General features: G+C 49.4%; 4 protein-coding genes across 4 annotated transcripts; 3 read left to right on the top strand and 1 right to left on the bottom strand.

Annotated features, from left to right (window-relative positions):
* The first annotated feature begins 2,359 nt into the window (after window positions 1-2,359).
* BC939DRAFT_85330 (transcriptional coactivator Hfi1/Transcriptional adapter 1) lies at window positions 2,360-3,749 on the top strand. The gene is made up of 3 exons (XM_051561946.1): window positions 2,360-2,639; window positions 2,751-2,959; window positions 3,110-3,749. Exons 1-3 carry the CDS (start codon window positions 2,450-2,452, stop codon window positions 3,389-3,391), a joined length of 681 nt encoding a protein of 226 aa, XP_051414455.1. The 5' UTR covers window positions 2,360-2,449; the 3' UTR covers window positions 3,392-3,749.
* Window positions 3,750-4,106: 357 nt separating this feature from the next.
* On the top strand, window positions 4,107-5,272 carry BC939DRAFT_501152 (kinetochore component CENP-S-domain-containing protein; the record flags this gene model as incomplete). Its single annotated transcript, XM_051560129.1, has 6 exons — window positions 4,107-4,136; window positions 4,226-4,277; window positions 4,379-4,450; window positions 4,574-4,607; window positions 4,692-4,731; window positions 5,192-5,272. 6 exons carry the CDS (start codon window positions 4,107-4,109, stop codon window positions 5,270-5,272), a joined length of 309 nt encoding a protein of 102 aa, XP_051414454.1.
* Window positions 5,273-7,082: 1,810 nt separating this feature from the next.
* Window positions 7,083-11,566, top strand: BC939DRAFT_501151 (xanthine dehydrogenase; the record flags this gene model as incomplete). The annotated part of the gene is made up of 4 exons (XM_051560128.1): window positions 7,083-7,248; window positions 7,449-7,500; window positions 7,644-7,772; window positions 7,882-11,566. 4 exons carry the CDS (start codon window positions 7,083-7,085, stop codon window positions 11,564-11,566), a joined length of 4,032 nt encoding a protein of 1,343 aa, XP_051414453.1.
* Window positions 11,567-11,647: 81 nt separating this feature from the next.
* BC939DRAFT_444761 (glutaredoxin) lies at window positions 11,648-12,389 on the bottom strand. The gene has a single exon (XM_051554730.1). The coding sequence runs from the start codon at window positions 12,362-12,364 to the stop codon at window positions 12,020-12,022; it is 345 nt and encodes a 114-aa protein (XP_051414452.1). The 5' UTR covers window positions 12,365-12,389; the 3' UTR covers window positions 11,648-12,019.
* Window positions 12,390-13,582: the final 1,193 nt, after the last annotated feature.

Here is a 13,582-nt window from a genome sequence, read left to right as displayed (position 1 = left end):
TGAATTCTCATATCATCGCCATAAATTGAACCCCGCCTAATCTCATCCCGGTCCAAGCATTGTCTTCACCGCCTGGACAGTATGCGCTCAAGACCACACATAACTTGTTTCCAGATAGGTTTCTGTCGATCTCTAGGTACCGGTGCCTTACTTTTACTGACACTGCATTGCGAATTTTGAGCCGATTCAACACTGTACCTGGCCGATATATATGATGATTACTAGAAACGTATTTCAACGAGTTAGAAAGCTGAGAAGAGGAGAAGCAGAGGAAGTCGCGTTATCCATCGATCGCAAGGCGATATCCCACAGTGTAATTAGCATATCGTTGATGATAGACCGATCTTGCATTTCAACTTACCTTGTGCTTTTTTTCGATCTCAGAGGCAGTGTTGCGCATACTGTCCTGGAGAGGGAAAACAGCCAACTGGTACAGACGAAATTGAGGCTGCTTAGGATACAAGTAGTGATTCTCACCGGTGAGCGGTTAACCACGGTGAATATATTTTTTTTCTTGAGCTTTTCACCTACCGGTGAAAAATAAGAGAATTCTGGCCACACTTCAGGTTACACAAAGGTCGCGATGCAGCAAACATGTTCATTCCCCTGCCTTCTTCCTCCCCTCGCCATCATCCTCGCTCCCATCGCTGTCGCCATAATCATAGGATTTTTTCCCATTCCCATCGCGATTCAGCGTTCTCATTTCGTGGAATATGTTTTCGGCACTTTTATTTCCATCTCAAGATCATTCTTCTCTGTCTCTCTAAGCCTTTTTCTGCACACCGATAATTCTCACTATCGTCGCACCTCGATATATGGATTTGGGCGCAGCATGAAGTTCAAAGAGCAAGCAACATCTGTTTTACAGGGTCTACAGCGATCAAGTAGCCAAAGACGGGTTAATTGAAAGAAGAAGCTGTCCAGCGGGCGCGTTTTATACAGAAAAATCTTGTAATTCGACATTTGGCGCCATCTTACCAAGTGTTCTGGCTAATGCAAATGGCAACATCACATTTCATAATGTCTGACCGACCACTGTAAATATTCAATTTCAAGGAGGGATTTATCCTCGAAGGTATCGGCTCAATCATGGCCTCGAGCTGCAGCACTGAAAAGTTGCTCTTCTCGACATAAAGTTCCCGCAGTATTCCAAAGTCAAGTCCTTTATTCACTCGAATCCAGCCCCCCTCTCGAGTCGAACGCCGCTTAGATGGAGACGTATCGAAGAGCTCCACTCAATAGTCACCTCCTGGGGTAAAGTCGGGCCGGTCTTGGTGAACTGATTGAAGGGGAAATTAAGTGCTACTCCTGAAACTTCATAAGGTCCAATAGCCGATGAAGAATAAGATTGAAACGGATCTGCAGCCATGGTGACGAGCCATTGAGCGCAATCATCAGAAAGCTGGGCGTGTTTCTCGTCGCCATCGAACCGAAAGGTCTCCAGATTGGGCAGGCCGCATCTTGTCGGACAGAGACTTAGCCTTTGGGATCCACTCGTGTGCCGATTTCCCGCGTATGTCAAGACCAGTCAGACCGAGACTCTCGCCTCCACCATGTCCTGGTGCGCCGTCGGTAAGCAGAGCTATCTTGCGACCTTTGCTGTCGAATATTCTTATTGAGATCCTTAAGCTATTTGTCGAATTGTACTTTTGCCATCTATCCAGAGCATTTCATATCGGTATCAACCTTTTGCAGCGCTTCCTCTTCAATCCCTTGGGTTCGTTCTTCGCTATAAACTAGTAAAATGCAATGAGATAACCCCTTGTGATAACATTGCTTGGAATGTGCAAAATATGCACGAATAGCTTGCGTTTGTCAGGGTGTCGTCGTAACTACATTGGGCAAGCTTGCATTGTAGAGGGCAAGATTCATTTCTATAGGTGGTGCGCGTACTTGCCATTAAACACCCTCGAGCAGATCCTCCTTTGAATATTCAGTGGCTTCCTTAGGATGATTACTATTGGGGATTGAATCAGTTGGAGGTAGTGATGGTGTGGTCCCACTGGTTCAGGGCGGTCTTGGAGTCCGAGGTGAGGGGTTGTCTGGGTAGCATAACCGATGGGTTGGACAAGACGCTGCTAGGCCAACGACTATAACTGCTCAGCAGCCAGGTTGTTGTAGCGAACGTGGCAACAAACGATACCTTGGAGGTTTGGTAACAAAAATAAAAAAAAAGGGCATAGCGTCGCCCGCGTTGAAACTAAGGTAAATAGATGCGTGTATAGGGTCAATTTAATGCTTGTCTGCATACTCCTTGAAAGCGCGATAGAGAAACCTACTGGGAAAGAGCGCGAAGGACGCGATTGAGAATTGCGCCCAAATTGGTCCCGAGGGCTTAGACAGCCAACAAGCACAGAATCAACAGATTCGCAGACCAACCTTGTGCGCGCGTTCATCACTCTCTTCACTTCATCACCTCCCTCTCTTCTTCATTCCGAGCACATCGAAAATGACACAACCACCACCATCGGTCGATAAGGACGGGCGTCAGGACGTACTCCTGCTCAAACAGCAGCTCGCGGAGGCGCTCGGCGAAAACGGACCGTCCTACTGGCAAGCGCTCACGGACTTTGTCTCTGGAAAACTCAATCGACAGGAATTCGACTTTTACGCTAATCTCTACCTCTCTCGCAAGAACGGTATGTCATTGCCTCCATTGAACTTCAGCGAGACGGAGGTCTTTTTTTTTAGGCAATGTGAACGATGCCATCATTGTGACTAACTGATTCCTTCTTTATCGGATTCTGTAGCCCCGCTTCACAATCAGTTTATTCTCGCTAATATCCATAACGCGCAAAAGGATGCACCGCCACCAAGCAAGGGTTCAGTTGGATGGGGCAAAGGAAAGAGAGGCAAGGATGGCAAGCTGCTTAAGGAGAAGGATCCCAAGAGGCGGAAAATCAAGAACCAAGTTCTCAGTCTCGGCAAGACTGAGCGAGAGAGGATCAAAGCGCTCAAGGTATGCTACTTATGCGGAACAAAAGGAGGGCGCCTAGTAACAAAACCGTGGAGCCTGTTATTGCCGAACCTATTATTGCTGACAATACCAATATTGAAGACATTGCTTTAACTGAATTGCTGTTATCATGATGACTATGACTAGGACCAGCACAAACATAGCGGGATGGTCAAACAAAAGATGAAGGAACACAGGGTATCGAAACCGATGGCTCCAACAATGTCTCAACAGGCCCTTGTTGCGGAATACAACAGAGGCGCCAACGCACCGCTATGCTTCGACTCGAAGGAGCTGCCGGATTTTGAATCGATGAAAGACAGAATGACAGCCGTGGCCCTGGAGAACGGGCTTGTGGGAGGTATCCAGGAGGGGGCTGTTGAGCTTATGCTTCATGCCTTGGAGGTGCGCACCATTTTTTGTTTTTGCATGTAAGAGTTTGCTACGAACAATCGTATCTCATGCAGTGGAACTGACAACCGTGTTGTCTACATTCTTTTTTCTTTTCCTAAAGAGCCATATCAAAAGCATTATCAGCAATTGTATCATCAAGCTGCGAACGAATCGGGCGCTAGGCATCACGGTGCCCAAGCGGGAGCTTGTACAGGCAGCAGGACAGCAGCAACAGCAGCAACAGCAGCAACAGCCACACAGTGTGTCGTCATCTGCAGATAACTCGAGTCCATTCAATTCGGCGGCGCACAATATTTCAAAGGGCGCGTCCTCCTCAGCAGACCAACAGCTACCATCATCATCCAATGCTTCATACCAGGCCTCTTACAACAATAGTGGCCACAATTCTAAGCGGACGACGACGATCACGGCCAAAGACCTGGCGTTCACAATTGATATCTCACCCAATATGCTGGTTGAGAACCCTGTGAATGTGGAAAAGCTGTTATCGATATTAATGGAGGAGGAGAGCGAAAAGGAGGATGAAGATGCGGAAATGGACGAGGAGAACGATATCTCTGATTCTATGATAGAGCTATAGGCTGAACTTGTAATTATATGGCCAAACCAAATGGTCCACATATTCATGGGTGCTACTCATGTCTACACGTGACATGCTGTGCCTGTTCAAACTTGACATTTATGTTCGGCGCGAGAGCGAAGCAAGGCTCATCACCTCGTTTCCCATGCTGCTACCATGAGTGACAATGAAGAAGACCCTCGGGAGGTACAAAGAACGGGCTGATGCCTTCGCTCTCGCCTATTCGTCATTCAACTCAAGCTGATTCAGATCTCTTTGCGCCGCTGGAAAAATAGAGACTAAAAGCCGCCATTTGGTACACCGTGGGCGAGATATGCGAACGTGAAAGTAAGGACGGATCTCCTGAAAGCATGACTGATTCGGCTGATGATGCATGGATACATGGACACTGATATTTGTTATAATGATAAACGGCCTTCAATGGATAGGGATCACTCTGAACGTAGTCATCACGCCTCAACTGGTGGCGTCACTTGCAGACCTCGTCTTTGCACAAGCAGGTAAAGTTCCAGTGGGCATCCGATTGAATTGTAGAGTTACATCAGGAAAGAAATGACTCGTCTGGATCAAGGATACCGAGATTGACGGGAACCCACTTTTGTATCTTGTCGAATGCGCTGTAGAAACACTGGGAAAGGATCTGGAAACGTTTTCAAAGTAAGGAAAAAAATGGCACCGCAATTTTCTTTTCACCCATGTCGACGACTTTTTCATCGTAACCATATCTCCCCACAAAATTAGGCACGCCAAGCGGTCGACTGTCAATGCAGACGATGTCAAGGTTCGTTATTTTGTTCGGAAAAAAAGAGGCGCATGTGTGGCCTAGAACATGTACTAGATTACTCATGACGAACTTCATGTTTCTACTTCCACTGGGGTAATAATATAATAGCTAGCTTCCCGAAGAAACGTTAGTTTGGTAAGAGATCGGTCCATTGGTCGCGATTTTTTTTCCTTTAACAAGTGGGTTCAATGGCACTTCGGCTGCAATCTCGGTCAGAATGCGACACTTTTCTGGATCAGGGATTATGCAATACCCCGCTTCGGGCCCTAATTAGCTCCACTATGCTCCTATGATCTTCTTACTCAGTTGTCTACTGAGCATAATTACCTCCGCCAAGAAGAAATTTGCGACCCATGTTTATCTCTATCCTTTTTGACTTATGACCTGCTGATTGCCCTCACACAGTGCCACTAACTAATAGTGTTGTACACTTCCTTCTATGGTACTGCGATGATAGCACGAGATTATTACACGAGAGGCCGAGCGACTTTCGCGACGAAACAAGGGTGTCCGAGATGCCAAGAAGAAGAAGAAATGAATTTGCACATAAACAACTCTGCAACTACAACAATTGTTTTTTTATTTTTTTATGTATTGCTTGGTGGGCTTATTTCCCAGGAGCAATATATAGCAACGTGAGTGTTCGTATTCAATAGATCGCGTGGAGATTGAATGGTACCCCCACGTACCAGTGCTTACGGAGCTGTGTACGTTGAAGATGTTTGTGTAGAAGGATGCGGCAAAAGGGAAGTCTCGGATGCGCAGAGGTGGTGCTGCTGTTTGTGTAACATGAGCGGAACCTTATTTACCCTCATTTTTGGAATTGACTGGAGCGGTTTTATTCAGTCGTTATTATTTTATAGTATGTGCTGCAGGCGAAGCAACTGTCCGAGGGTGAGATGAAGTGGGACCCTCCCCTATTTCTTTTCTGAGTATAAGAGCATTCGACCGCTAGGGCCTTCATAGGAAGCGGTTGTTTACATACACCAAGCAAAATTCTGCATACCATTCGAGGTAGCCAATACGAGTCTTTCAACCATCTCTTAAACGATCTTCAAGACCCGTCGAGCTATACTTCTGGTACTGGATCCAGGTAATCGTTACGTTCTAGCGTACGTGGTTGCTGTCGGAGATAGTAAGGCTGAGTATGGAGGGATCTCAGCGACGCTTACAGTGGAAAAAGTGGGTCCCTTTGTGTATAGTAGAGATATTGAGTGCAATAAATTATGACTGAATCCAATTCAATCGCAACGTCATGCGGTTTGTTACAGAGTGGCACTGGGGCCAATCCCCGCACTAGACTACCCCTGGGCCCTGACACTCAATGGAATAGGAAATTATTTTTTGTGAGATTCGGTGCTGTTGAGTGGATTCGAGAGAAAAGCGCACGAGTGATCTAGTGCACGGGGACAGGTGGCAAGTGGAGGGAAGGACAAAGCTAGGCATGGAAGACTTGCCTGGGGGTTAACAGTTGCTGGCAAGCAGGTCCAACGATGGACATAAGGGAAGAGGGTGTGAAAGTAGTCCTTGTTGGGTCAAATGGATTCTCGGTTTTTAATGGATGGTGTGAAGCGGGGTAGACTACGATCACGGGCAGATCGGTTACATGTTTATCGCAGTTGAGGGAATGAATAGCAGCTGAGTAGTGTGGTACAGGGGAGGCAGAAGGAATGGATCGCCGGGTGTGTGTTTGGGTGCGATTGCGGGGGGGCGGGGCAGGGTGTATCCACGCACTGGCACCGCCTGCTGGGGAGGATGTGTTGCGGTAGTTACCCACTTTTCAGTGCGGAGTAAGGTTATGCGCTTGTGCACCCTCGGAAAACTCTCTTTTCCTGAATGCACTGTTTAAATCTGTTTACTGCCGTGGCCTGAATGCAATTACCCCGCCTGTGCTGTCAGGAAAAGAGGGTCTCCACTTTTTTCTTTTATATTTCCGTGCCTCGAATCAGAAACGAGGCCCCTTCTACTCCCACTTCCCCCCTAGTGTTCTTTTTTTTTTTTTTTTTTTTTTTTTCCTTTTCCTTCTTTCTTCGTATATAACCACCGGTCAAGGAAACCCCCTCCCTCTCTTTCTTCTTCTTCTTCCTTCCTCTCCTTCCCTCTCTTTAACCACTCCTCCTCTTCTCTTCACTCTATCAACCATCTTCATTCCTCACTCTTCATTCGTTTTTGATACGAGCTGATCCGCTGTTGTATTAAACTCGCTTCCTCTCTCTCTCAGCCTCACTCCTCTCCGCCTGTTCATATACCCTCCTTCTCCTCTCTCTTAACGTCCTTGCCCCCGCCATTCTTCTTCCTCTCCTTCTAGATTTGTACAAACAGCTCCCTTATCAATAACATACCGAACCATGGCCCCTGCTCTCGATCTCTCCAGCTTCACCAGCAAGCTGCACTTCTATCTCAACGGCACTGAGATTATCCTTGACAACCCCGACCCCGATACCACGCTGCTGCAATATGTCCGCTCCGTCGGTCTCACCGGTTCCAAGCTCGGATGTGCCGAGGGTGGCTGTGGTAAGTTTTCGTTTCAAGAAAACATGCCCAAGATGGAGAGGATGTGTACAATTGCCGGTCAACACTTGACTGTTGATGCTGTATTTGTCTGCGCAAACTGCATCGTGCCTCAGCTGAGGAAAGAGAGATGGGGATGGTGAATGAGATCTCTAACAACTCGATTCCACTCTTTGTGTTTCCCGGATGGATGGAATGAACAGGTGCCTGCACAGTGATGGTCTCGTCGTACGACAAGGCTACTCAGCACATTCGGTATGTTGTGGGAACTTTATGTTCATTGCCGTTTCGATGGATGGCCACGGGACCTGCCTCCCCCTGGACCATATATGGATGGATGCATACCGTACGAAGCAAACGTGTTTAACAATACTATAATCCCGTGCATGAACGTGTAGCCATCTGAACGTCAATGCCTGCTTGACCCCCCTCTGCTCCGTCGATGGCAAGCATGTCATCACCATCGAGGGCCTTGGCGACCACAAGAACCCCCATCCCGTCCAGGAGCGCATCGCCCTCTGCTATGGGTAAGCACCACTTTTTCCATCCGCCTAGATCTGCATTCTACGCTCTGTCCGTTCGCATGGCCCGTGTACTCACCCACCTTTCTCCCATACAAATAAATCAATCAAATAGCTCGCAGTGCGGTTTCTGCACGCCTGGTATTGCCATGTCGCTCTACGCTCTGCTCCGTAATAACCCCACTCCATCGGAGCACGAGGTCGAAGAGTCCTTCGATGGAAACCTGTGCCGCTGCACTGGCTACCGTCCTATTCTCGACGCTGCAAAGTCTTTCGCTGCCCCTGCCTCTGGCAAGAAGGCTGGCGGATGCTGCGGTGGTGCTGGCCCTAATGGCGGATGTTGCAAGGATGAAAAGCCCGAAAAGACATCGACCATCCCCCAGGAGAGTTCTGTCCGCTTTCCCTCGGTCCTCTTCAAGCAATATGATGCCTCTCAGGAGCTGATTTTCCCTCCCAGACTCATGAAGAAGTCCGCTGAGGCCCTTTACTTCCAGGGACGCAAGTCTCAATGGTTCCGTCCCACCTCGCTGGCCCAGGTCCTTCAAATCAAGGCCGCTTATCCTCAGGCCAAGTTCCTCGGAGGCAACACTGAGGTCGGAGTCGAGACCAAGTTCAAGTATATGGAATACTCGCCTTTTGTTTATTTGCACGACGTTGCGGAACTCCAGGGCGTTGAGATCACCCCTCAGGGTATCACCCTCGGTGCCAACGTCACCGTCGCCAACTTCCAGAAGACCCTCAAGGAGGCCATCGAGAAAGTCTCTGAGAACGAGGCACATGTTCTCCGCGCTTTCCTCGCCAACATCAAGTACTTTGCAGGCAACCAGATCCGTAACGCAGCCTCAGTCGCCGGTAACATTGCCACCGCCTCGCCCATCTCGGATTTGAACCCAGTCTTTGTCGCCTCCAACTCGACCTTCAGCATCCTCTCATCCGAGCAGTCTGTCGATTCAACCGCGCGTGTTGTTCCTGCGACGGAGTTCTTTGTCGGATACCGCAGGACTGCCTTGAACCCTGCCACCGATATCTTGACCCAGATCCATATCCCCCTCACCCGTCCAGGCGAGTACATCCGCTCATTCAAGCAGGCCAAGAGAAAGGATGACGATATTGCCATTGTTACTGCTGCGATCCGTGTCCAGCTCGCTCCCGATAACACCATTGTCGAGACTGGATTCGGTTACGGTGGAATGAGCGCATTCACCTGCCAGGCCAAGAGGACATCTGCGTTCCTTAAGGGCAAGACCTGGGGTGACAAAGCTGTTCTCGATGGAGCTTTGGAGATGTTGGATCAGGATCTTCCCATGGAGGTTTCTACCCCTGGTGGCATGCCCGAGTACCGTCGTACTCTGGCCAAGTCCTTCTTTGTCCGTTTCTGGTGGGATGTGATTGAGCAGCAAAAGTTGAATGTCGAGCACGATCACGGCGACATCAAGCTGTTGACCCAGGAGATCCATCGTGACCTTTCCTTTGGTGCCCAGAGTGATAAGGGAACTGTCCAGAACTCGACGACCGATATTGTGTCGAAGAGCGTTGCCCACGTTGCTGCAATGAAGCAGGTCACTGGTGAGGCCATCTACACGGACGATATGCCCAAGCTTCACAACGAATTGTATGGTGCCATGGTCCTCTCCAGCCGTGCGCATGCCAAGATTGTTAGTATCGATACCAGTGCCGCGCTTGCCATGCCCGGTGTCAAAGCCTATTTTGGTCACAAGGATGTCCCTGGAAACAACGTCTGGGGTGCCGCCATGTTTGATGACGAGGAGATCTTTGCTTCGGAGGAGGTTCACTGCGTCGGACAAATCATTGGAGTCATCGTTGCCGATACCCAGGCGATCGCCCAGGAGGCCACTCGCAAGGTCAAGATTGAGTACATTGATCTCCCCCACGTCGTCACGATCGACGAGGCCATTGCTGCAGACTCGTTCATTCCTCTCACAAAGTCGATCGTCAAGGGCGATGTCGATGCTGCGTTCGCCAACTGTGCCAAGGTCTTTGAGGGCCAGACCCGTCTCGGTGGACAGGAGCAGTTCTACCTTGAGACCCAGGTTGTGCTCGTCAACAACAAGGGCGAGTCCGAGTTTGAGATTTATGCCTCGACCCAGAACGCCAACGAGACCCAGTCGGTCGTAGCCAGCGTCCTTGGTGTCAGTGCCAACAAGATTGCCTGCAAGGTCAAGCGTCTTGGAGGTGGTTTCGGAGGCAAGGAGTCTCGTACTATCCCTCTGTCCTGTATCATGACCGTGGCCTCGTACCATCTCAAGAGACCCGTCCGCTGCATGTTGGATCGTAACGAGGATATGACGATCTCTGGCCAGCGCAACCCCTTCATGGGCAAGTGGAAGGTTGGTCTGGACGAGAACAACAAGATCATGGCATTGGATACGGAGCTGTACTTGAACGCTGGTTGGTCCTCGGATTTGTCGGTCGCAGTCATGGAGCGTGCTTTGGGACACATCGATAATGTTTACTACATCCCCAACGTCCGTGCCGTCGGTCGCTGCTGCCGTACCAACATCCACTCGAACACTGCCTTCCGTGGTTTCGGAGGTCCTCAGGCGAACGTTATTGCGGAGACTTACATGACCGAGGTTGCGGAGCGCATTGGTATGTCGCAGGAAGAGTTCCGTGAGATCAACATGTACAAGGAGGGCCAGCTCACGCATTTCAACCAAGAGCTCAAGGACTGGCACTTGCCCAAGGGTTATAACCAGCTCAAGGAGAAGTCAAACTATCTTGCTCGCAAGGCCGCGATCGAAGAATTCAACAAGCAATCGAAGTGGCGCAAGCGTGGTATCTGCCTGATCCCTACCAAGTACGGTATCTCGTTCACGGCCCTGCATCTCAACCAGGCTGGTGCGATGATCCATATCTACCACGATGGTTCGGTGCTGCTGTCCCATGGTGGTGTTGAGATGGGTCAGGGATTGCACACGAAGATGATCCAGGTCTGCGCGGAGGGTCTTCAGATCCCGATGGACATGATTCACATTGTCGAGACCTCGACGGATAAGGTCGCGAATGCTTCGCCCACGGCTGCGTCGGCCTCTTCGGATATGAACGGTATGGCGGTCAAGGACGCGTGCGACCAAATCAACGAGCGCTTGGAGCCCTACCGTGCCAAGGGACTCCCATGGAAGGATATTGTGCACCACGCGTACTTTGATCGTGTGAACCTTAGTGCCAATGGATTCTACAAGGTGCCCGATCTCGGATACAAGTGGGGCGAGAACAAGGGCCAGCTGTTCTTCTACTTCACGATGGGAGCTGCGGTCTCGGAGGTGGAGGTGGATCTGTTGACAGGCAGCCATACGGTTATCCGATCAGATGTGAGCATGGATTTGGGTCGGTCGATCAATCCTTCGATCGATATTGGACAGATCGAGGGAGCATTCGTCCAGGGCATGGGATGGTCGACGACCGAGGAGTCCCTGTACTTCCCTAACGGTCGGTTGTTCACGCAGGGTCCTGGTAACTACAAGATCCCAGGCTTCCAGTGCATCCCACAGGAATTCAACATCTCGTTCTTTGAGGACGTGACGCACGAGAGCGTGAAGACGATCTACAAGTCCAAGGGAGTGGGAGAGCCACCTCTGTTCTTGGGTTCTTCGGTGTACTTTGCGATCAGGAATGCGCTTTGGTATGCCCGTCAGGAGAATGGACACCCAGGATCGTTCTCGCTGTCGTTGCCGGCGACGCCAGAGAGGATCCGCATGGCGGTCGGAGATTCGATTGCGGAGAGCAGTAAGCTCCAGCCAAAGCAGGGCGAGCGTCCTTGGGTTCTCTCAGTCTTTTAATTCATTTTTTTTTTCTGGTGTCTTTATTTCATTTATCCATTGCATTCTCTTTTAAATAAAACCGACTCGGATTTGTACAGTACATACATACACGAATGATAATGTTTGGTAATAATGTATGAATGGCAATGTATAGCATGAGATCGTTGGGGATCGCAGTGCTCAGAATCGGTTATGTAGGGATAATGCGGGGAAATATGAATCACTTTTTTTTATTTATCAGGAACGGGGAGGAGAAATACTCCAGGAATGTATGAGGAAAGGACGGGACTGCTGTCGGTCCGATGGATGATATGCGGTGGTTTGGAAAGAGGCAGCTCATCCTTGATGGAGGGAGGGGAGGGAGGGGGGAAGGGGAGGAAGTCCATTCGCGGGCGTGTCCATTATCCAGCTCCCCACTTGATCCATCGGCGCAGCATTCGTTCGATCCCCTTCCACAACGTCTTCCCTCTTTCAAGGCTCGGGCAGTTTGGCCCAGACATCCGTATTGAGCAATTCCTTGAGTCTTCCCGTGTCCTTTGCCTCCTGCGTATTATCGGATCCGCCGATATGGTGTCCCTTGACATAGACATTGGGGACGGTCGACTGGCCCGAGATCTGTTTGAGGCCCTGTTGGATCTCGGTACCGAGTTCGTGTTCGTCGAGCTCGAGAGCTTTGTAGGGAACGGAGATGTCATCGAAGAGGTCCTTGACGCGGAGGCAGTAAGGGCAGTAGGATTTCGAGAAGATCATGACTGGGTTTTGAGAGATGGAGGAACGGATGAGGGATCGGACGGTTGAGGGGATCTGGGAAGCCATGTTGAGGAGGGAAAGGTGGGGGGGGGGGGGGGATGGAGGGGTAAAGGGGTTGCGGAGAGGGGTAAGAGGGGTGATGAGTGGAGTGGAGTGGAGTAGAGACGATCAGGCAAGAGGAGTGGGTTTGATGAGTAATAATGAGACGAGACACAGGCACTGACGTGTTTGTGTTATGGACTTTAGGGATTCAGCCAATGGAAGGCGGTGCCTTGTCTCTCCCCCCCCTTTTTTTTTTGGGACGGTGGGTAGGGGCACACTGCACTGCATCGCACTGTACGACGACGACATGAAACACGGACACGAATGTTGCCCTGAAAGTATGATCCAAAATAGGAAGAAAGAAGGGCGGGGTCTCGAATTTTCCACGCGTAACCAACCCTGAGTCGCGTAACCCTGTACACGACGCGTCTCTGCTGCAATCAAATGGAACGGCCATCCGAGGGAGGGTGCGGGTAAGGATTAAAGGGGAGGAGGGTAGGGGTATGTGTCAGATATTGACGTTGTGTTCAATTGCAATAACACCATGCATGTAGCACGCGCGTCTTTAGCATTCGTCATAGTGCCGTTTAATTAAAAAAAAAATTGCTTAGCATGTTCATCCTGTCTGCCTGTCTATCTGTCTAGTCTATCTGTCTGGCGGTCTTTGACTCACTGGAGTTCAGAGCACGCCCATAAAGGATTGGTTTTTCCCTTATTTCGTTTTGACGCTCACGAAAAGTACATACATCTTCCAACCACGCGCGTTTGTGCTCTGATTGCTCTTGTGTGTGTGTGTGTGTGTGTGTGTGTGTGTGTGTTTTTCCTGTTCGGTGTCTTCTTTGTTTGTATAAACAGATTCCTATTGCGCTTCCTTTATTAGTCCTTCTTATTACTATTATTATTATTAGTACTCTCATTTTCTCTCTTGATTTTTTCGTCGGATCTCTCTTTTCCAAGCACACGTTGTCGAAGAATGGGCGTAAAAAAAACCCCCCTCCCCTCCCCTCCCCCAAGAGAAAAAATTATTAAAAAACGTGGTATATGAAAAAAAAAAAAAAAAAAAAAAAAAATGCTCGCAGACGCATCTCTTCTTACATGCATCTTTTTCTTACACGCGGCTCTCGGTTTCAGGTTAATGACGAAATAAAAAAAAAAAAAAAGACTCGACGTTGTACTGTGGAAGGAGGAGAGTTCAGCGCGACATCTTTGAAAAGCTATGTATGTTGCTGGCTATTATTTTTT

The sequence above is a fragment of the Gamsiella multidivaricata genome (assembly GCF_025024155.1).
Source record: "Gamsiella multidivaricata strain RSA 2152 chromosome Unknown BC939scaffold_17, whole genome shotgun sequence".
NCBI lineage: Eukaryota > Fungi > Mortierellomycota > Mortierellomycetes > Mortierellales > Mortierellaceae > Gamsiella > Gamsiella multidivaricata.
This window is presented reverse-complemented; position numbering and strand designations above follow the sequence as displayed.